This window comes from Pan paniscus, chromosome 4, assembly GCF_029289425.2.
Source record: "Pan paniscus chromosome 4, NHGRI_mPanPan1-v2.0_pri, whole genome shotgun sequence".
Taxonomy (NCBI): Eukaryota; Metazoa; Chordata; class Mammalia; order Primates; family Hominidae; genus Pan; species Pan paniscus.
In genome coordinates this window covers 155,825,386-155,849,054 of record NC_073253.2, presented here as the reverse complement: position 1 = coordinate 155,849,054, position 23,669 = coordinate 155,825,386, and the positions used below count along the sequence as shown (strand labels likewise).

Here is a 23,669-nt window from a genome sequence, read left to right as displayed (position 1 = left end):
ATAAAATATCAAGAAGAGATTACAAGAGATAACTGGATTAAACACCTATGTGCCATAGGCAGTTTTTCTAAGTGTTCTATATCTATTATTTCTTTCTACTACTCAAAAAAACCCTGTAAAATAGGTGCTTTTATTATTCTATTTAACAAATGAGGCAAGAACAGTTAAGAAACCCTGTTCTCTAGGTTAACTGAGCTCAGATTCAAACTCGGGCATAGTTCTTTGGTTGGTTTGTTTGCTTTTTGTAATGGAAATTTTTTTTATTATACTTTAAGTTTTAGGGTACATGTGCACAACGTGCAGGTTTGTTACATATGTATACATGTGCCATGTTGGTGTGCTGCACCCATTAACTCGTCATTTAGCATTAGGTATATCTCCTAATGCTATCCCTCCCCCCTCCCCCCACCCCACAACAGGTCCCAGTGTGTGATGTTCCCCTTCCTGTGTCCATGTGTTCTCAATGTTCAATTCCCATCTATGAGTGAGAACATGCGGTGTTTGGTTTTTTGTCCTTGCGATAGTTTGCTGAGAATGATGGTTTGCAGCTTCATCCATGTCCCTACAAAGGACATGAATTCATCATTTTTTATGGCTGCATAGTATTCCATGGTGTATATGTGCCACATTTTCTTAATCCAGTCTATCATTGTTGGACATTTGGGTTGGTTCCAAGTCTTTGCTATTGTGAATAGTGCTGTAATAAACATACATGTGCATGTGTCTTTATAGCAGCATGATTTATAATCCTTTGGGTATATTTCCAGTAAGGGGATGGCTGGGTCAAATGGTATTTCTAGTTCTAGATCCCTGAGGAATTGCCACACTGACTTCCACAATGGTTGAACTAGTTTACAGTCCCACCAACAGTGTAAAAGTGTTCCTATTTCTCCACATCCTCTCCAGCACCTGTTGTTTCCTGACTTTTTAATGACTGCCATTCTAACTGGTGTGAGATGGTATCTCATTGTGGTTTTGATTTGCATTTCTCTGATGGCCACTGATGATGAGCATTTTTTCATGTGCCTTTTGGCTGCATCAATGTCTTCTTTTGAGAAGTGTCTGTTCATATCCTTCGCTCACTTGTTGATGGGGTTGTTTCTTATAAATTTGTTTGAGTTCATTGTAGATTCTGGATACTAGCCCTTTGTCAGATGGGTAGATTGCAAAAATTTTCTCCCATTCTGTAGGTTGCCTATTCACTCTGATGGTAGCTTCTTTTGCTGTGCAGAAGCTCTTTAGTTTAATTAGATCCCATTTGTCAATTTTGGCTTTTGTTGCCATTGCTTTTGGTGTTTCAGACATGAAGTCCTTGCCCATGCCTATGTCCTGAATGGTATTGCCTAGGTTTTCTTCTAGGGTTTTTATGGTTTTAGATCTAACATTTAAGTCTTTAATCCATCTTGAATTAATTTTTGTATAAGGTGTAAGGAAGGGGTCCAGTTTCAGCTTTCTACATATGGCTAGCCAGTTTTCCCAGCACCATTTATTAAAAAGGGAATCCTTTCCCCATTGCTTGTTTTTCTCAGGTTTGTCAAAGATCAGATAGTTGTAGATATGTGGCATTATTTCTGAGGGCTCTGTTCTGTTCCATTGGTCTATATCTCTGTTTTGGTACCAGTACCATGCTGTTTTGGTTACTGTAGCCTTGTAGTATAGTTTGAAGTCAGGTAGCATGATGCCTCCAGCTTTGTTCTTTTGGCTTAGGATTGACTTGGCAATGCGGGCTCTTTTTTGGTTCCATATGAACTTTAAAGTAGTTTTTTCCGATTCTGTGAAGAAAGTCATTGGTAGCTTGATGGGGATGGCATTGAATCTATAAATGACCTTGAGCAGTATGGCCATTTTCATGATATTGATTCTTCCTACCCATGAGCATGGAATGTTCTTCCATTTGTTTGTATCCTCTTTTATTTCATTGAGCAGTGGTTTGTAGTTCTCCTTGAAAAGTTCCTTCACATCCCTTGTAAGTTGGATTCCTAGCTATTTTATTCCTTTTTGAAGCAATTGTGAATGGAAGTTCACTCATGATTTGACTGTTTGTCTGTTATTGGTGTATAGGAATGCTTGTGATTTTTGTACATTGATTTTGTATCCTGAGACTTTGCTGAAGTTGCCTATCAGCTTAAGGAGATTTTGAGCTGAGAAGATGGGGCTTTCTAGATATACAATCATGTCACCTGCAAACAGGGACAATTTGACTTCCTCTTTTCCTAATTGTATGCCCTTTATTTCCTTCTCCTGCCTGATTGCCCTGGCCAGAACTTCCAAAACTATGTTGAATAAGAGTGGTGAGAGAGGGCATCCCTGTCTTGTGCCAGTTTTCAAAGGGAATGCTTCCAGTTTTTGCCCATTCAGTATGATATTGGCTGTGGGTTTGTCATAGATAGCTCTTATTATTAGTATATACACAACTGGAAAGAATAATATGATACATTTCTATGGACCCATCACCTAATTTCAACAATCAGTTTATAACCAGTCTTGTTTTATCTGTCTCCCCACCCTCTACTCTCTGCAAATTATTTTGAAGCAGATCTTCAATATTTCATTTCACTGTAAATATTTTACTATCTCTGAAGGATAGGATTTTTAAAATATATGATTATATTATCATACCTAAAAATTAGCAACAATTCTTTGATATCAGCTTTCAAATCAGTTTTCAATATTTTCCATTTGTTTGAATCAGCATCCAAATAAGAACAAGTATTGAGATAATTTCTTTAATCTCTTTTATTCTGTAAGTGCCCCATTTAGCTCTCTTTTTAATGCATAGTTTTTGTTGCTTAATAAACCAGGTTGTTTGTCCTGTATGATTTCTCTTGTTGTTGTAGTTGTTGTTGTTTTGTTTTGTGTTTTTTTTTTGAGACGGAGTTTCACTCTTGTTGCCCAGGCTGGAGTGCAATGGCGCGATCTCAGCTCACCACAATTTCTGCCTCCTAGGTTCAAGCGATTCTCCTGCCTCAGCCTCCAGAGTAGCTGGGATTACAGGCATGTGCCACCATGCCCAGCTAATTTTGTATTTTTAGTAGAGATGAGGTTTCTCCATGTTGGTCAGGCTGGTCTTAAACTCCCAACCTCAGTTGATCCGCCCACCTTGGCCTCCCAAAATGTTGGGATTACAGGCGTGAGCCACTGCGCCCGGCCTCTGTACGATTTCTTATAGTCTGTGCATTGTCTTCCTGTGGAACCATTTAACATGTTTTTCTGACCACTATATTTTTACAACATGGTAGTAGGATCTAGTGCCTAAGTCGGACTGGGGTTAGATTTGGCATTTGTGCATGTGCATGTCAATGTTATGTCATAGGAACTGCAGTGTGCTACCATCTCAAGGCACAAACATCTATCTTTTTTCACTGTTAATAGTCATTGATGATGGTTGTTTAGATCCATGACTTCAATGGAATTTGAAAAACTAGTGATATTCTAATTGGTTTCTAAGGAAAAATTTCCCTTCGTGAAGTATTGGGTCACTCCTAAGTGTCCTCTGTAGAGAAAACGGATGTTTTTGAGTCTTTCCTCTCATTTACATTTTCAAAATAATGGGTTGGTTGCCTAGGATCCTCCAAAGGTGTTCAGTGGGTTTTTCTTTTTTAGCATCAATATGAACTCATGGTTTTAAAAATATCTGACATATGTCAAATCAATGCATTTATTGTCTTTCATTATTGCCCCATCTCTAGCCAGTGGGAGCTTCTTAAAAATGAGAAGTGGCTCCTGAGTCCTTTTCACATAATGTTAGTGGTCTTTGGTAGGTCTGGTTCCTTTTAATAGAAACCACAATAAATACATGCTAGAGGAGTTTATTACTACTGGGTTGATTATTATTTCTATGCCATTTAAATCAACAGAACTAGGACACTTTTAAGATTAAATACATCTGGATTCATGCTGACCCTTCAAATTCAAGAACAGAGGTTTTTTAGTCCACCTCATCCATATTAAATACGTAATCTTTTTCTCACATCAGGCAAATTCCCTATCCACTGCATTACACCACCCCCTTTTGATATTTAACACTCACAGAAATTCTATGAGGTTGAAATTGTAGGAACTAGCAACATATTAGAGATGAGAAAATAACTTCAGAGAGATCGAATTTGTCAAAGATTTTCCATGTAATATAGTGTTGAGTCCAAATTAGAACTCAGTTCTGACGTACCTGATTATTTATCCCATTGCGGGAAATATTCTTAACTTTCTTTAGATGTATTTTTATTTCTCAAATGAATATAATTTTCATATGTATGAAAATTCTAAAGCTCTATAAATGTTAGGTTTAATTATTTATAATAATAATAACTTGATGGTGATGGGGCAACCTTATGAAAAACTGTTACTTTTATTTTCTATAGACTTCTGGCCTCCTTGTGGTGATCTCCTCCAGTCTTCTACTTGCATGTGGGTACACACTCTCCTCACACACCCACACAACATCTCCTCTTCCCAATGTCTAGCATTATTTTCACATTTCTATTAAAAGGTCTTTTCCTTTAGAGCCTTACGAGGAAACTCTGCTAGGTTTGTGAAAGATGAAATTTTGTTTGTTTGTTTGTTTTTGTTTTTGTTTTTGTTTTTGTTTGAGACGGAGCCTTGCACTGTTGCCTGGGCTGGAGTGCAATGGTGCGATCTCAGCTCACTGCAACCTCTACCTCCTGGGTTCAAAAGATTCTCCTGCCTCAGTCTCCCAGGTAGCTGGGATTACAGGTGCCCACTACCATACCCAGCTAATTTTTTGTATTTTTAGTAGAGACGGAGTTTCACTATGTTGGCCAGGCTGGTCTCAAACTCCTCACCTCGTGATCCACCCTCCTCGGCCTCCCAAACTGCTGGGATTACAGGCGTGAGCCACTGCGCCCGGCCTGAAAGGTGAAATATTAATGGATAATATCTTAAAGTTATGGATGATAGCCTAAGGTATTAATGAATTATATCTTAAAGTTTTCTCCTTCCCACCACCTCCAGTACCCAAGACAACGTATTTACATTTTAGTATTGGCCTTCACTGTCTTAACCAATTGTGGGTATTTAAGGTCAATGTGGGAAATATTTGATATCTCAAATGAAAACCATACCAATCTAATATGGTATATGGATTAGTTAAGACTCTTGGTTACATGTGACAGAACTGTAATTCAAAATAGTGTGGACAAAAAATTAAATTTATTAGAAAAATATGGGGTGGGTTGGACCTCAGGTTCATGTGGAATGAAGACTTCAGAATCCATCAGTATGATGTCCATCTCTTGTCTATGTTTCTTGCGATATGTTTGGTATGAATCTTTCAAACCAACTTCCTTCATGTGGAATGAAACGTGGTACCAGTAGTATTTGTGCTTTATAGCTTAACCCCCAAAGAGGGTCTAGCAACCTTCCCTGATGTCCAGATTGAAAAGCATCCTGGGGAAACGTACTGCCTGGCCTGGCTGGTATCATGTACCCATTCCTAGACAAATTAACTCTGGCCAGAAACAAAGGACTCTGTGATTGGCATCCTCCACTTGAACCTCATGTTTGAAATTGGTCTGTGGGGTGTGAGAGTTCTGAACAGCACAGCAATAAATATCCATTATATCTATGACTCATCAGAAATATATAAACCTAACTTATGTGTGACCACGGTCGTTCATCCTTAAGGAAGGGGGCTTAATACCCTCTGTCTCTCTCCTATAGTCCCTAGTGTTATTCCTCTTCCCAAAAAGTCCTTCCCTTCTGACCTCTCTCTGCCTAGGCAACACTCTGACTGGTGTCCCACAGGTAATCACTCCTTCCTCTGTGCTCCCATGGACTTTGCTCTTGCCACTCTCAACTATTATAGTCCGTTCAATAAATTCATTTACTCAACCACCATCTGATGAGGTCCTCCTGTTGCCAGACACTGTACTAGGATCTTTGTTTTGTGGTTTATCAGCAGAGGTGACACATTGTGATCATATCTCTCATGAACAACTCAATATAGTTTCTTGAACTGAAACTCATGCTTTCTTCTTTGTGAATTTTTTTGCCAAAACATGAGGTACAAAGTGTTGGATCTCATATCATCTTCTTGTGTTTCAGTTATCCACAGCAAGAAAGAATTTGTACAGAAAAGTTTGTCCGTGTAATACTCCCTTAAGGTGCCACTGGCCATCTGGTGGCACCTGCCCATATTTCAGGCATCAGACCACTCACACATTCATTCATCAAGTATTTATTAAAAGCCTTCTATGTGCCGGATGCTGTAGCATGCTCTGGGGACCCAGAAGTAAACAAGAGAGATACAGGGTGCAACTGCATGCCCTTGCAGGGAATTACACAGACAATTGTTAACAATTCTGCCAACAATTAGTTCCTTTTAGAAATGACAGAAGAAATCATCCTATTTCCAGTATTTGCTTGGCATGCCAAGCCCACACCCTGTATGTTTGGGAAATGCCATAACAAGATCTCAAGATTACTTTTAGTCAGCCCAACTGGGAAACAGAATATTTGTCCACTTGACAAAAGGGAACTGAAACTGTAAAAAGTCCTTAAGATAGTCTCCCTCAGAGCCCTCCAGCCCAATCTGCCTGCTTTTGTGGGAGAATCACTAGGGCAGGCGGGGACCTCTAGAGTGATTGAATATGCAAATGATTTCCTCATCCAGAGCCAGAGGAAAGTAACTGCCAGTCACTCTGTTGTGGGTTATCTTGAAAAGAACCTTCACCTACCAGGAAGCAGAAAGGTTATCAAATGCTGGTAACTGTCATTAGTTTTCAGATAGGATTCTCAGAAATCAGAGGGTTGCTTAATTTGTATACCAGGAAGAAAACCTCAATCACCTAGCTCAGCAGCTGGGGCGTGAAGAACATTTGCTTTCACCATTTAGACAACTGATAACTTAAAATGAAAAAAAAAACTTTAGTGTTCTTCCAAGGTTGCAGCATACCTCCTGTGTAGCTTCCTTGGTTGGCATGGTTTGCCTACCCTGTAACCCCTATTCCTTGGCACAGTCAGCTGAGCAGTCCACACAGGACGGTCAGTGCCGCCATTTTGCTATCCTTATCCCCAGGTTGTGGTGGCTCTCCTTGGTATTCCTTTAGCCTGGGAATCATGTAGAAACAGACACCAAGAGTTTCACAGAAGCATGGCAGTCACTAATCCAACTCGTCTTTTTGGTAAACATTCTTGACTGTTGGTAAAAACTAAATACATAAATGATTTCTATGTTTGAGGAAAGAGTTTTGTTGGTTTCCCTTTCTTCAATTGACAGAATCTTTCGTGAATGATATTTCCTAATGGACACGGAGGGATTTCAAAGTGGTCTAAGATGTTCTTCTAACCCTGTAAGAACTTTATGCCTATGGGTTCCATTTAAAAAAAAAAAGACCCTTTGTGACTATAAAAAAAAAGAGGTTGTCCTTTCAATGTCCATTATTTAAGAATATATATTAAAACCAAAAGCTACAGTGAATCTAGTGAAGTGGTAAATGAAATTTTAATTTATTAATCTCAATAATTCCTTTGGAAATCTGAAAGATAGTGGTACATGCATGTGTGAGACTTATTTTTACTCTGTCTACAGACAGCATTTGGGAGCATATAGGGGATTTGTAGACAAGATGCAGTAGCTTAATCTACCAATCAGGAACCACTGGCTTACAGAAACAGCTTGGTAGCAGGAATTACTTAACAGTCTCCTTCTTTCTTTTCCTCCCTTGAGTCATTCCACTCAAGTCAAAGCCCCACAGTGGGAGTGTTTAATGGGCAGGGCATCACGACTTAAATTCCCGTCACAATTATAAACCAGAAAGGAAAGGCAGTTTCCCACAAGAAAGCCAGAAGTTTACAGAAAAAGGATGAAACGGAAGATGGGTAGCCAGAAAACAGCTATCCATTACAAACAATTTCAAAAGATCATTCATATATTTATTTAATCATGCATATTGATTAATTCGATCATTAATTGTAAAGACTTAAAGGAAATAAGCCTAGAAAAGTAAAACTTGAGGCAAGCGCAAGGGAAATGGCCTATTCTAGCTAATGGAATATATTCCAGCCTGAGATGGCAGGCTTGCTGTACCTGGGACACAGGTGAGTGAGGAGGACCTCAACCCCGGGGAGTGGTTACGCCCTGGCAGCAGGCCCACTTTCCTTCGCTCTCAAAGATACCGCTATTGACACATCTGAGCCGGACTGGGAACTTTGAGTTGTCATATGGCTGCAATCACTGATTTGTGTTAATCACCCCTTTCTTCCCTTGATTCTCACTTACTGTCCCACATGACTCCTCTATTATAGATAGTAAATAAAAGCTTGAATGCACGCATGAATGAACGGAAGACTAGACTGGCCCAAAGTGGGATCTAGGACAGTGACTACATTTTTTATTTGTTGAGCCAAAGAAGTCCCATAAAAGAAGGGGTCTTATTCCCATCAATCAAAGTTAAGACTGTACCTGGGGCTTTTTCTATGGCATGGGTCAGCCTTTACAGTGAGGTCTGCTTTGTATCTCCTCACCCATCACCTTTCAAAATATACACTTCTAATATCACCCTCTCCAGTACTAACCTTACCTCAACACATCTTTATGGTGTGCCTGCAAAAACAAGGTATTACAGGAGATGCCCCAGAGGAAGATGACAGTCTACCAGAGGATGCCCAGATCTAGGCAGAGATGTTCAATGGAAACAGCAGCAGTGGTGGCAGCACATGAAAAGGAGCAATTCTGATTGGCGGGGGTGGAACCTTCTATGGGGATTAGAGTGAACTTCATAGAGGGAGTGGCCAAAAAAAATAAAAATTTAAATGCTTAAAAATAAAAATTATCAAAAAAATGTCTTCTAGGCCAATTAATGCCTTAACTTTAACCCTTACTCTTTGTAGGTACTTTAAAATGCAAATGTGCTTGGAAGAGGTAACACATTGCATTGCTTATTCATTATAATTTTTGTATATTTTCTACTATAAATTAGAGAATGTATTCATTCATTAGATCCTTCAGAGGAATTGAGTAATGAACATAGAAAAGAAATAGGGCCAAGAGGAGAGCTTATAAATACTCATCTTTCCTCTGTGCATCCAAATAACACTGTGGTTAAGGAGCAGACTCTTAGGGAGTGAGCGATGCTAAGGTTAAAGCCGGTTGTCCGGCTTTGCTGTCTGGATGGCACTGGGAAAATCACAGATTTTCCCTAAGCCTCAATTCCTTTATCTGTGAAATCGGGATAATAATGGTACCTACCTGGTAGAATTATTGTCAGAATCAAAGAAGATGGCATGTATAAAATACTTAGTTGATTCTTAGTACACAACAAGCATTCAATAAGTGCTGCAGAATAATAATAACAGGAGAGGAGGAATAAAAGGTGATGATGATGATGATGATGACGACGACGACAATGACTTTGGAATCTGACGATGTGAATGGCAATCCTGACTCTGTTACTTACCAACCATGAGACACTTTAGTCTCCATCTGCACGTCTGTCCAAACCTCTTAAGGTTTTTGTGAGAACTTTATGACAGGTGTCTGGCACATAGTAAGTGCTCCAGATAGGTAGGTCTGACCTAAAGAGCGGCAGAGACACACACTCTTCTCTGGAAAGGATTGGTCTTTTCCTGTGTCTTAATGGCTCCCTAGGCCTTTTGCTGGAAAGCAAGACTTTCATCAAAGGGCAGTGCCTTAGATAAAAGGCTGGGTCAAGAAGAAGTGTCCAGTTAGGCGAGCTTCTTCCATAATCTAAGAAAAACTACAGGGTAGTGAGAGGACATTACACCGTCTCACAAGGGAATCAGAAACTCCTGAACAAGGTTAAAATAAGAACCCTGGCCAGGCACGATGGCTTACACCTGTAATCCCAGCACTGTGGGAGGTTGAGGCGGGAGGCTCGCTTGAGCTCAGGAGTTTGAGACCAACCTAGGCAACAGAGTAAGACCCCCATCTCTATAACATATACATACACACACACACACACGTATTTATATATGTATATACGTATATATAACATATATTTATATATGTATATAAGTATATATAACATATTTATATGTATATACGTATATACAACATATATTTATATATGTATATACGTATACACAACATATATTTATATATGTATATACGTATACACAACATATATTTATATATGTATATACGTATACACAACATATATTTATATATGTATATACGTATACACAACATATATTTATATATGTATATACGTATACACAACATATATTTATATATGTATATACGTATACACAACATATATTTATATATGTATATACGTATACACAACATATATTTATATATGTATATACGTATACACAACATATATTTATATATGTATATACGTATACACAACATATATTTATATATGTATATACGTATACACAACATATATTTATATATGTATATACGTATACACAACATATATTTATATATGTATATACGTATACACAACATATATTTATATGTTGTATATACGTATACGCAACATATCTTTATATATGTATATACGTATACGCAACATATCTTTATATATGTATATACGTATATACAACATATATTTATATATGTATATACATATATATAACATATTTATATATACGTATATACATATATTTACATATGTATATACGTATATATAATATATTCATATATGTATATAAATATATATACATATATATGTATATATGTATATAAATATATATTTACATATGTATATATAAATATTTATATATGTATATATGTATATATAATATAATTAAATATGTATATACGTATATATGTATATATGTATATATAATATATATTTATGTATGTGTAATATATATGTGTATATATATATTTATATATGTATATATAATATATATGTACATATATACTATATATTTATATATGTACATATGTATATACAATATATATTTATATATGTACATATGTATATACAATATATATTTATATATGTACATATGTATATACAATATATATTTATATATGTACATATGTATATACAATATATATTTATATATGTACATATGTATATACTATATATGTACATATGTATATACAATATATATTTATATATGTATATATGTATATATAATATATATTTATATATGTATATATGTATATATAATATGTATTTATATATGTATATATGTATATATAATATGTATTTATATATGTATATATGTATATATTATGTATTTATAATATATATTTATGTATACATAATATATACATGTATATGTTATATATACACGTGTATATATAATATATACATAATTATATACATAAATATAAATATATAAATATATATAATATAAATATATATAATATATAAATATAAATATGTACGTATATATTATATATACATGTATATATAATATATACATGTGTATATATTATACAATATATTATATATTATACATAATATATAATCTATATATAATATAGATTATATATAATAATATACTATATAGTATATTATATATTATATATTTTCATATATATTTATATTCATGTATATAATATATACATGTATAGTATATAAATATACATGTATATATTATATATAAATTATATATGTGTATATTATATATACATATGTATTTATATATGTATATATAATATACACATATATAATTTTATTTTATAAAATATAAAATTCATCAGGTCTGGTGGTGCACGCCTGTAGTCCCAGCTACTCAGGAGGCTGAGGTGGGAAGATTGTTTGAACCCGGGAAGTCAAGGCTACAGTGAGCTGTGATCGCACCACTGCACTCCAGCCTGGGTGACAGAGTGAGACCCTGTCTCGAATAAATAAATAAATAAATAAATAAATAAATAAATAAATAAGAACCCTGATAGGTTTGTAAGGCTCAGGAGTTCTCTGTGTCTTGAGCTGGCCCAGCAGCTGCCCTGGAGGGAAATACAGCAAATTCTTAAAAGCACACAGGGCCTCAGTGGTTGTCTTTGCAGCCAGCAGGACCCATATGCCCCTCTCCACAGCCCCTCTTCCTCCAACTGAAGAAGAGAGCCCAGGGGACAAGTAGCTAGAAAGAGCAAGGTCACCTTTTCATGAAAAGAGGAAGACAGGGACAAAAGTCCTGTGCTCAGCAGGAAAGGAGAACACAGCAGGAGGAAGGGACATTTCAGGAGGGAGGTGGCTAGGAAGCCCCAACAGAGGAACAAGAGTCAAACTTCACCATTGCTGGGGCCCGGCAGGTGTGATTAAACAGGCAGCAGGGACTCCGAGGCATTACAGAAGGATCATTAGTGCTCAGACCCCACTGCCAGTCATATCTGAAATGAGTTTGGATTTAGAGACCCAGCACTGAGCTGAGTGGTGTGGATCAGGAGTGAAGCACATGACTTAATCAGGGGCATGAAAGCAGCTGACAAATGACAGCATGATTTGTCATCATCTTGGAGCTCAGCAAGTGTTTGTCCCTGAAAGAATCAATACCTGGAGGGAAAAGGGCCATATTTTTAGAAACTCCTGGATGGGTGATTTATTTCAAGTGAGTAGAGAGTTTATTTATGTTGGCACCCCCTCAAATCCAATGGACAGTATATTTACACGAAGCCAGAAAATGCTATCATTTCTTTTAATCAATTTACCCCTTTGAACAGCTGTACCTTGAAGCTTTCAGTGATAAACTCACGCCCTTTGCTAAAAGCTCTACCCAGGAAACCATCTCCAATCCCACCTTTACCACTGCTGCCTTCTGTTTGGGTGGAATGTTACATGTTTCAACACTTTTCCACATAGATTCTGTTTTCTGAGGCACAATTAAGATGGGCAGGGCAGGTGATGTTAGCTCCATTCTACAGATGAAGAAACGAAGGCTCATGAGTTGAACATAGGATTAGTCAATGTAGAGGAGAGTCAGAAAGCACGATCTCCCCACCTCAAGTTGTGTTTCATCCCCATTGGACTAAAAGAGTTTGTACAATAGAAATGCCTTTAAAAAAAATACTTAGCTACAAGACTGTTCACCAGGAAGCAATGTGCTGTGTAAGTAAGGAGTAGAGGGTCTGCAGTTGAACTTGAATTAAAATCCCAGCCCATGAGATTTAAATAGGTTTGACCATGGGGAGCCTTCTTTAGCTTTCAGTCACAGATTTCCCATCTCTAAAGAAAGGCAGATTAAAGTTCCTACTTCATAGAATGATGGTAAGCTTGAAAATAAATAATAAAGTTCTTATTACAGTGTCTGGCAGAAATAAGGGTCCAGTAAATGCTATTTATGTTGCTCTGTTAGCTACTATTTTCACAGCATTTTTATAACAGCAAAACAAATTGAAACACTATACCTATTAAATGGTGAAATGATTAAAGGAAATATGGTCAATTTTGTTCCTGGACCAAAGTGAGGGTTGGGCTGCTATTTCTCGTGGCCCAATAACAAGATGCAGATGAACTGGGGAGGAAGAGAGTTTTTATTTCTCTAACCAGTTACAGGGAGAAGGCCTGGAAGTTATTGCCAGACCAACTCAAAGTTACAAAGTTTTCCAGAGTTTATATACCTTCTAAGCTATATGCCTACGTGTAAGTGTGCATTCATCTGAAGACATAAGTGATTAACTTCTTTTAACCTATAACTAAGGTCTGGGTCCTGAAGACCTACTTCTGGAGCCTCAGTAAGTTTAATTAATCTAAATGAGTCTAGGTGCTGAGGTGATTACTTTATCTTGTCTCCTGACAAATCATAAGGATTTGGGGAGTTCCTTTAGACACCATTAAACTTGCTTGTGGAGGCCTGGGGAGTTTCTTCAGACCCCCAATTAAACTTGTTTCATCCTGAAAAGGGTCCTGATAAGAATTCCTTCATTATCCTCTCATGCTTCAAGTCCCAGGAAAAGCCTAGGCAACCTTGGTGGGATCTTTGTTACATTCCAGCCATTGTATAAGGACACTGGCTCAATCAGCTTTTAATGTTTAATCTAGCTACTCAGTGCTGGGACAGTTGTAATGGAGGCCTGCGTTAGTGAGACCTGGCCTGCCCCATATTCATACAATAGGTTTTTGTGCAGATGTTAATAAAAATGTAGAAAAATTTAATAACATGTAAAAATGTTCAAGATCTATGAACACTAAATCTCGTTGTTAAAATGTGTAAATACACATGTATATACCTACACAAATATATGTGGGTGTGGAGCTATATATATGTGTGTATATATACATATGTGTGTATGTGTGTGTGTGTACATGTGTATATATATGTATGTATGTATATATATGTATGTGTGTGTGTATATATATATATAAATTTTTTTTTTTGAGACAGAGTCTTGCTCTGCCAGGCTGGAGTGCAGTGGCGCGATCTCGGCTCACTGCAACCTCCACCTCCCAGGTTCAAGTGATTTTCGTGCCTCAGCCTCCCGAGTAGCTGAGATTAGAGGCACACACCACCATGCCTGGCTAATTTTTGTATTTTTAGTAGAGACGGGGTTTCACCAGGCTGGTCTCGAACTCCTGACCTCAGGTGATCTGCCTGCCTCAGCCTCCCAAAGTGCTGGGATTACAGGTGTGAGCCACCATGCCCGGCTAATGGACATATATATTTAAAACCCTGGAAATATTACATGCGCAAGCATTTTAGCTGTGGATATCTCTATGTGGTGTGATTTATAATGCCGCCTTTTTAATTATCTATTTCTGTGGTATCCAATGTGATAACCACTAGCCACATGTAGCTATTTAAGCTTAATTAACATCAAATTAAATTTTTTAAGAAAACAATTCCTTAGTCAAACTACCACACTTCAAATGCTCAATAGCCACATGTGATTAGTGGCTTCCATACTGCACAATGCAGACTCAGAACATTCCATCATTGCAGTAAGTTCTATTAGATCTGGGCTAGAGCCCCAGACCCAGGCAGGTCAGAGAAGTGCAATCAGGGTAATCACCTCCCTCTGCCCTGCATCAAACTTTTCATTGGCATTTGCTTTCTCTTCCTTAATGAGGACTTAACTTTTTTTTCTGACACATTATAACTATCAAAGTGTGACAAAGCAGGGATTACCTTATTTGCAATGGTTCTAACAGTGATTAGCTCTCCCAATGATCCTATTAAAACTAGATCCCTCTGAATTAATAAACTCACAGAGTCCTCTCTCTCACAGGAGGTACAGTTCGAACCAGAGCTTTTCCACAATACCATCGTGTGTGAGAAACCCAACAACCACCTCAACAAATTTAAGGGTTATATGTAAGTATCTCACGTCCCATGCTGCTAGTAAATATCTCCGCTGCAGCTAGAAAATATGTTGTCTAGAAATGACCAAACAAATAAGCATCTTCATCCTGAGGAATTTTATTTGTGTGTGTGTGAGATAAAGAGGGACTAGAGAAATTTAAATTGGGAAACTTTTTCTATTCTTTTTTTTTTTTTTTTTGCTGAGTGATAGTTATTTATGTTGCAGGGTTACATTCACCAATGTTGTTAAAAAAAAAAAAACCTTAGTAAAATAGCATCAAAATCAAGATTGTGCTCTGATTCAGGAAGGTGAATATGATTTAATTAAGATCAATTTTTTAAGTGCCTATATTGCATTGTAGGTAAGAACAGGGACTTTGGAATTGGACAGATCTGGGTTTGAATTGGGGTTCTGCAAATTACAAGCTGTATGACCTTGGGTAAATTAATTCACCTCTCTGAGCCTGTTTCCACATCCATAAAATAAAATTATAATATCTTTATCAAAGGGTTTTTCTTTTCTGAGATTGTCAGCATACACAAAGCCCTTAGCACAGCAACTGGCAGAGAGGAAATATTCAATTAACAGTGGCTCCTGCTATTAGGATAATTGTTATTCTTATTCCTCAACTTTGGTTCAGCCTAAGAATTTCACTGCAATTCTGCTCCCTTATCAGACCACTAGTCTTCTCACAAAATAAGAGCCATAGTAACAGATGTGAGTAAATGCCCTTATACGATGCTTTTCTACAGGGGTGTCCAAACTTCTGGCTTCCCTGGGCCACATTGGAAGAATTGTCTTGGGCCACACATAAAATACACTAACCCTAACAATAGCTGATGAGCTAAGTAGTAATAATAATAATAACCTCATAATGTTTTAAGAAAGTTTACGAATTTGTGTTGGGCCATGTTCAAAGCCACCCTGGGCCACATGTGGGCCATGGGTTGGACAAGCTTGCTTTAACAGTTTTCAGAGGACTTCTAGAGAACATTATCATACGTAATCTTCACAACAACCCCAGAAAGCGAATATTGTGATGTGGATTATGATGATCTGAGACTTTATAGATGCAAAGATTCTCCCTAACTCACAGCAGGTACAAGACAAAGCCAGGACTTATATGGGGGTCTTTTGACTCCAAACCCAGTGTGCTTTCCATAGCCGTACATTGCAGAGCTCAGCCATGTTACACCAATTTCTCCACCAATAGGGCCTGCAGCTCCCTGAAATGCAGTTGTCTTTGCTTTCTTCCACCCACATGTCCTCAGGCCATGAGGGATATAATGAGGAGAAATAGAAAGGAGAAACAATAAGAACAATACCAGAGAAACCATAGCTTTTATAGGCAAATTACTTTTAAAATACACAGAGCGAGCAGAAGGAGACAAGCAGAGAAGGGCCTGAGGTCCTGGGGAAAAGGCCTTTGCTGCAAAGGAGGTAAAGCCTGTCACCTGCTCTGAAGAGAAGGGCGCCCCTTGTGCCTTAGGTTTGTGAACTTGATTCATCCCAAATCCCTCACGCCTTGAGTCACTCTCCATATCCTCTTAGAGAACAGCCTCATTGTTAGATTTCTGTTTAGGACCCTTTCTCCCCAGAACAGCTCAGGCTAACAGCCAGCCTTTCTCAGCTTTCAACCTGGGCTCCAGCCTGCCCCTCTCAGACAGATTTCAGGACAGAACTCTCCCAGCTTCACTCAACTCCCAGCACCAACTCTTCCTAGTTGCTGCTCTGGGAGACCTGTCCTTCCTCCACATGACTGGGCCTCATGGATGAGTCCTAAAAGTCCAGCTGGACAGCGGAGTAGCTAACCCATGGAATGAAGGAGAATTCCTTGCTGTGCTCCGACATCCTTGCTGTACTCAGCAAGAACACCCTCAGGCCTGGCACCCACAGATGGTCTCCACCTTCTTCCTGAGCAGACCCACTGGTCTGATGCCTCTGGGTTTCCCAGAAGCTTCTGTGGGTCCCGTTAATTTAGAAGCTCCCTGAGGCTGCACAGGCTGGCTAGAAGATCAACAGCTTTCAATGATCTGTTTGAAAGTTATGGTGTCCGATTTGAAAATGCGACTTTTGAATGAAAGAATCTCTACAGAGCAGTGGTTCTCAACCAGGGACAATCACCACCAACAACAAAACCACCCCTCCAACCAGGAGACATTTGACAATGTCTAGAATCATTTTTCTTGCCACAACTGGGGAGGGGTGCTGTTGGCATCCACTGGGTAGGGGCCAGGGATGCTACAATGCACAGGACAGCCCCCCACCCCAGCAGAGAATTGTGTAGTCCAAAATGTTCATAACACCGAGGTTGAGAAATGCTGGCCTATAAAAAGTATAATAGACCATCCTTGTAAACCAAGAGCGCTAAATAGACAACAGCTATAAGATAGCAAATCCTTTTCTACCATTCTTTGAAAAGGAACATTACAACCGAGAGAAGGAGAAGCCTCTCTCATATGCTATCACTTCAGAACATCCTAAAATTATTCTTGAAACCACAAGCTACTGACAGTGAGACAAGCAAGGTTCATTAGCCCAGTGTTAAATCCACAGCCAGGCTCCTCCTTAATAAACAGAAGGAGCAATGGTGGTTCCTGAACCTCAGACATTCTTAGACCACCTTTATGATTTTTATCATATTCAGTAAAATCTATTTTATCTACCAGATTTTTAATTACCTTACTTTTTCCCAAATTTATTTGAAAAGGAAAATTTATATCACTGGGCCCTATGGGAAACCAGGATCACTTGCTATACTTAAGAGGTAAAAATTAATACAATGAAATCAAAACAGTTATATTCTAACTATTATTTGCCATAGCATCCTTTGCTTTAAAAAGTAGGATAGACAAACATTAGAATAGGGTCAAGAATATACTAGCAAGAAATGAAACATCCTCCTTGGCATATTCAGCAGAAGTGAAAATAGAAATGACTCTGATTTAGTGTGGGTGAGTGGGGTAGTACTTTAGGTACCCTAAGGTAGTGAAAATCTCAGTAGGGTGGGTGTCTGTGACCTAGATTCCCTGGTCTTAGGATGTCTCATGTACTAGTTGTATAGCCTTGGAAAAATCTCAGCCACTCTGAGCTTCTACTTTTTCATAAATAAAAATAATCATCCTACTAACTTCCCAGACCACAAAGAGTCAAACAAAATCATGTAAGTAAATGTAGTTTATAAACACAGTGAGGAATCATTAGCATTAAAAGGCATATTGAGTGGCAGTATAGCACTCTGGGGCCAGACTAGTTTTGAATCCCCATTCTGCCACTTCCTGGCTTTATGAACTTGCCTCAGTTTCCCTATCTGTAAAGTGGGTATGATAATAAGCCCTGTCTTATAAGGTTGTCATGAGGCTTGAGTGAAAAAGGCTTATAACTGGACTTAGCGATAAGAAGTATTGAAGAGCTACAAGTTTAAAAAAGAGCTCTAAGAGTTCGGATTATTATTTTTTTGTTCTCCCCAATAGGTTTGGAAAGTTATATTTAAGCTTGCTGAAAATCTCAAAGGAACGGCATCAGGATAGAGTAAAGGCCAGACCCCAGGTCATAACTAGAGTTGATTGGACTCAGAAGTTTCTGGTGTGAGGTGGAAAACTGCAATGCTCCCTGGACTAGAAGAAAGAAGAAACTATCTCTACTTTTAGGATCTGCCTCCCAATAATTTGGGCAAAGGGCCACTCCTGTGAGGTCTATTTTATGAGCTGTTGAGCAGGTGAAAGCTGGTACAGGAAAGAGGCCGAGTGAGTGATGTGGCTTGGAACGAGAGGAACCCATGACCTGCCCTTCCTTACTTTACCATTCTTACCTGTCCCCTGTCCCCTGTATGAAAAGCAAGACTACCTGGAGGCTCCCCTTGGAAGTTCACCTTCTGCAGTTCAGGTCCCCAGAAGCTGAATGACAATGAGCATGTGAACACTGCCAGTCCTTGTAAGGCCAGAAGCCAGTTCCCTTGCACTTTTGTTCGCTTGTTTGTTTTTTAAAGTGACAGGAAGTTTATTAAGAAAGGGATAAAAGAAGGGTTACTCCATAGCAGAGCAGCCCCTTGCCCTTTTTTTTTTTTTTTTTTAAGGTGGAGTCTTGCCCCGTAGCCCAGGCTGGAGTGCAAAGGAGCAATCTTGGCTCACGGCAACCTCCGCCTCCCAGGTTCAAGCGATTCTCCTGCCTCAGCCTCCCAAGTAGCTGGGATTACAGGCACCTGCCACCATGCCTGACTAATTTTTTGTATTTTTAGTAGAGACGGGGTTTCACCATGTTGGCCAGGCTGGTCTCGAACTCCTGACTTCATGATCCACCTGCCTTGGCCTCCCAAAGTGCTGAGATTACAGGCTTGAGCCACTGCACCCGGCCCTACTGGTTGCCCATTTTTATGGGTGTTTCTTGATTATATGCTAAACAAAGGGTGGATTATTCATGAGTTTCCTGGGACAGGCATGGATAATTCCCAGAGCTGAGGGTTTCTCCCCTTTTTAAACCATATAGGGTAACTTCCTGACTTTGCCGTGGCATCTGTAAACTGTCATGGCTCTGGTGGGAGTGTAGCAGTGAGGACAACCAGAGGTCACTCTCATCACCATCTTGGTTTTGGTGGGTTTTGGCTGACTTCTTTGCTGCAACCTGCATAAAAACATTTTGAATATGAGAATTGAAGCCAAGGCTTTTTCACCAGAGTTCTGCCTTTTATGTTGGTAAATGGGACAGTTTTCTCAGGGTGGACAATTCCCTTCTAATGGTCTAGCTCCCACCCAGGCCTCCTAGGAGCAAAAAAGAGATCTGCCCTTGAACATGAAGGAGATTAGATTCTGAGCTACCATCACTCTTCTGAAAAAACAGGGAGGAGAGGGATCATGTTCACTCACCACTTCTAGTTCTGTGACACTACCCAGTGACAGCAAGGAAAGGCCACCAAACCACCCCCTGTCTTTTATTCATCATCCCCAGGGAGCATCCTGACCAGACCAGGACTGGCTTTGGCTGTGAGAGTCTTCTGCTTCGAGGCTGCACCATCAGAAACACCGAGATGGCTGTTGGCATTGTCATCTATGCAGGTCATTGTCTCTGGGTAGTTTTTTTTGTCTGAATTTTCCTTTATCCTTCCCCCTCCAAATCCATCTTCAGTCAATGGGAACCAACAACTGTTCACAGTAACTTCCCATTTACTCATGTAACTTCCCATTTCTCAACTAAGCAAACGGAGGCTGGGAATCACAGCAGTTCACTCACTCTACAGGAGACATAATGAGATTCCGAGTTAATATCACCCATCTGCACAAGACAAGGAAAGGGATTCACACTCAATCATCCCGGTGATTTTGTGCTACTAACTAAAGCCAGAATGAAGTGTATCTTCTTAAGCCTGTGGAATAACCTCACCAAACTTAACAACTTCCCCTTTGGAGCCTCAATTTCCTCATTTGTACAGTGGGGAGAATATTTGTATCTGCCTCATAGAGTGTTTGTAAGGATCAAATTACTCAGCACATGAAAAGCATCCAGCACTGCCTATAGCAAAGAGAGGGCTCAGTGGGTTTTAGTTGTTTTTGCAGTTATGTTTTTACTATTACCTTTATTTATTTTATGGCTCCAGATATGGAGGCCTATCTCTCCTTCCCACTTTGATCCTGCTTTCCAATGAAAAAAGATAATAGCAGCGCTTCTCACAATGAAATCTGAAGTCTTGGAGGGCAATCTTGGAGCTGCTGTATCTCTAGTACTTAACACCAGTGCTCGTAGGTACGCAACGCACCTGTTGTTACATGAACACCTGAAGACTTCAGCCACAACAGAGGAAACATGGTCTCTCTGGAGCATCTACCTTTGCTGGAAAACTCCAGAATGTGTTTTCTTCTGAGTCTTCCACTCACTGGGACACTTTGGAATAGTTTGCTTATTGCTTTTTTGTTTGGTTTGGTCTCCATAGAACCCCACTTCTGATGGACATAGAAGAGCATTTAAATATCCATCTACCATAAGATTTACTCTTTGGGATTGTCAAAGAAAAACAGGTCTTTTAAAACATAATGTCACAATTTAGCTAGCTTTCCCTAATTTGGGAGAGGGGGATTATATTTGTCAGTTCAGATGACTTATTTCGAAGATCTTTAGCAATGGAGTTCAACACCATCTGGTAAACCTATTAAAAATGAACTCTCCAGCAATCTCCATTCTACCAAAAAAGAAAATGGTAATCATAATCACATAGATTTAGAGCTTTGCTTCTCTGCCTGAACAGAAATAAAGAAGAAACCTTGAGTAGGTGATGGGAGTGGTATATAAGGTGGCAGATATGGAGTGTTAACCATGGCTCCAGCTAGTCAGGCTGCCTATGGGTAAAATCCATTCATATTCTGCATGTTCCTGAACAAGATGGTTGAACTTTCAGTGCAAGAGGGACTAATAATTTCTACCTTGTAGCTTTATAAGGTTCGAATGAGATTATCTGTGAAAAGGGCCTAATACGACAGTTGGAATACATCAGGCCCGCAAAAATATGAGAAAGAAGATACCAGTTGTTTTTAGCATTATTATCTAGAGCTGGGGTTCTCACCTTTGGCACCATTGACATTTTGGCCCATATTATTCTTTGTGACGGGGGCTGTCCTGTAGGGTATTTAGCAGCATCTCTGGCCTCTACCCACAAGATGCATTAGCACCCCCCACCAAGTGAGATAACCCCAAATTTCTCAAGACGTTGCCAAATGTCCTCTAGGGAGTAAAATCACTCCTGGTTGAGAGCAATGGTCCAGAATTCTCATTTCACCCTTGACATTATCAACGGGTAAAACAGGGCCTCAGAGTCAAAGGCCCAAAAAGGCCAAGGTGAGATTTACAGAAGGAAGAGGTCCAATGTAGAGGTGTGTGCTCCTCACAGCAAACACTGAGTCCCAACTTACCAGAAACTAATTTAGTACTTTGTGTGTATTGATTTATTTTCCCACTTCATACACCACAATCATCTCCCATTTTTCAGATGAGGAATTGAAGTACAAAGAGGTTCACTCACCCAAAGTCACATGCCTCCTGAGTTGAACTCTCTGCAACCCAAGGTCAAGTATCCACAGAGCTGAGCTCTGACTCTAGAGCCCACACTCTTATCCACTGCCCCATACTTCCTCCCCTTGAACCCAGCTCTTTCCAAAAGAACAGAGGGGTCTCAGAAGGCAAGGATCAGGTGGGTGAAGGGGATAGTCCCAGGATCCCTGAATGGAGTGAGGCTGAGAGGCAGGCAGAAATTCTACAGGCCCAGGAGTACTGCTGGAACCCCTGCTCACAACTGCAGCAACTTGAGTCTAATTTTAAAAGCCTAGAGTTTTTTTGCTCCTACTGTTTTGTTGCTACTTTAAATCCACAAGGCAACCAGCTAAACAGCATAAAAGCCGTTTGCTTCTGGAGCTGATGTATTGGTTTTCTTCAATTTCGCACAGAAAATATGCAACTGATGTGTTTTTCATTTGACTGCTGAGGAGTATGGCACTGTAGTTAACATTCAGCAGCCCCAAAGGAGAGGCTCTGTCTAAAGACAAAGTCTCAGTTTGACTCTTAGCTCTTAGGTGTGTGACCTTGGGTCCCAGGGGTTGGTGAAAGGAGAGCTACACTGGCAATCTGAATCTTGGGTTCACAATGTGACTCTGGCATTGACTTATTCTTTCACTTTGGGCAGATCCTTTTTACCCTCTAGCCCTCAGCTTCCCCTACTGGAGAAGAAGGTGACTGGGTGAGATTGGTAGTTTTCAAACTTTGTCATCCTTTCTTTAACCAAAATTGTATGCAAAACTTCAACATAGGAGTGGAGCTGCCCAGGGTTAGTGCTGGGGTGGGGACCTTTGGTCCCTGCTACTCTTGCTCAGGCAACACCAACAAATTAGGCATGACCAAAGAAACAAATAGGGAAACTGCTGGTCCCAGGCACTGTCCTACCACAGGGCTTTTGCATATACAGTTCCCCAGCCTAAAACTCTGCTGCCAACTCTGCTTTCCCTTCAGGCCTCCCTTCAATGTCATCTCCTTGGAGCAGCTTTCCCTGAGCAGGCTCTCCAACACCACCTCTTTTCCACCTTGGCCTTTTGTTTACTGTATATTATTTATTTCATAGGACTTATTAATAATGATAATTATCCCTTCTGTCTTCTTGTATATCTTCAATAGAATGTGAACCCTATGTCTTGCCATTGTATCCCACTGCTAGCCCATAACAGGTGGAACAGAACCTTTGTGCAAATTAGGAAAAGACAGCCCTTCTTTAAGACAGCTTACTATCATTTGCCAGAACTCTGTCCATAATAAACTTATAAATCTTTGGCAACTACAGAATGAGGGCTACGCTCTAAAGTTGTACAGGGCGTAGCCTGTGCATGGGAGCTCTCTCAGTGCCCACCACAGTGTCTCGCATGCATGAAGGGGATGCTCACTGAGTACCTGCTGGTAAATTATGTGAGGCCCCTACAGCTGTTCTCAGCAACCTTCTGAGGTGGGGCAAGTTCAG

General features: G+C 39.3%; 1 protein-coding gene across 4 annotated transcripts in view; it reads left to right on the top strand.

Annotated features, from left to right (window-relative positions):
• The window catches only part of ATP10B (ATPase phospholipid transporting 10B (putative)), a 282,086-nt gene that overhangs the window by 180,752 nt on the left and 77,665 nt on the right, over positions 1–23,669 (top strand). For all 4 annotated transcript variants that reach the window (XM_008960112.4, XM_034960914.3, XM_055112844.1 and 1 more), the window contains 2 exons: positions 15,110–15,195; positions 20,129–20,235. In XM_008960112.4, coding sequence (XP_008958360.3) covers positions 15,110–15,195; positions 20,129–20,235 — 193 coding nt within the window. The remainder of the gene's footprint in view (positions 1–15,109; positions 15,196–20,128; positions 20,236–23,669) is intronic.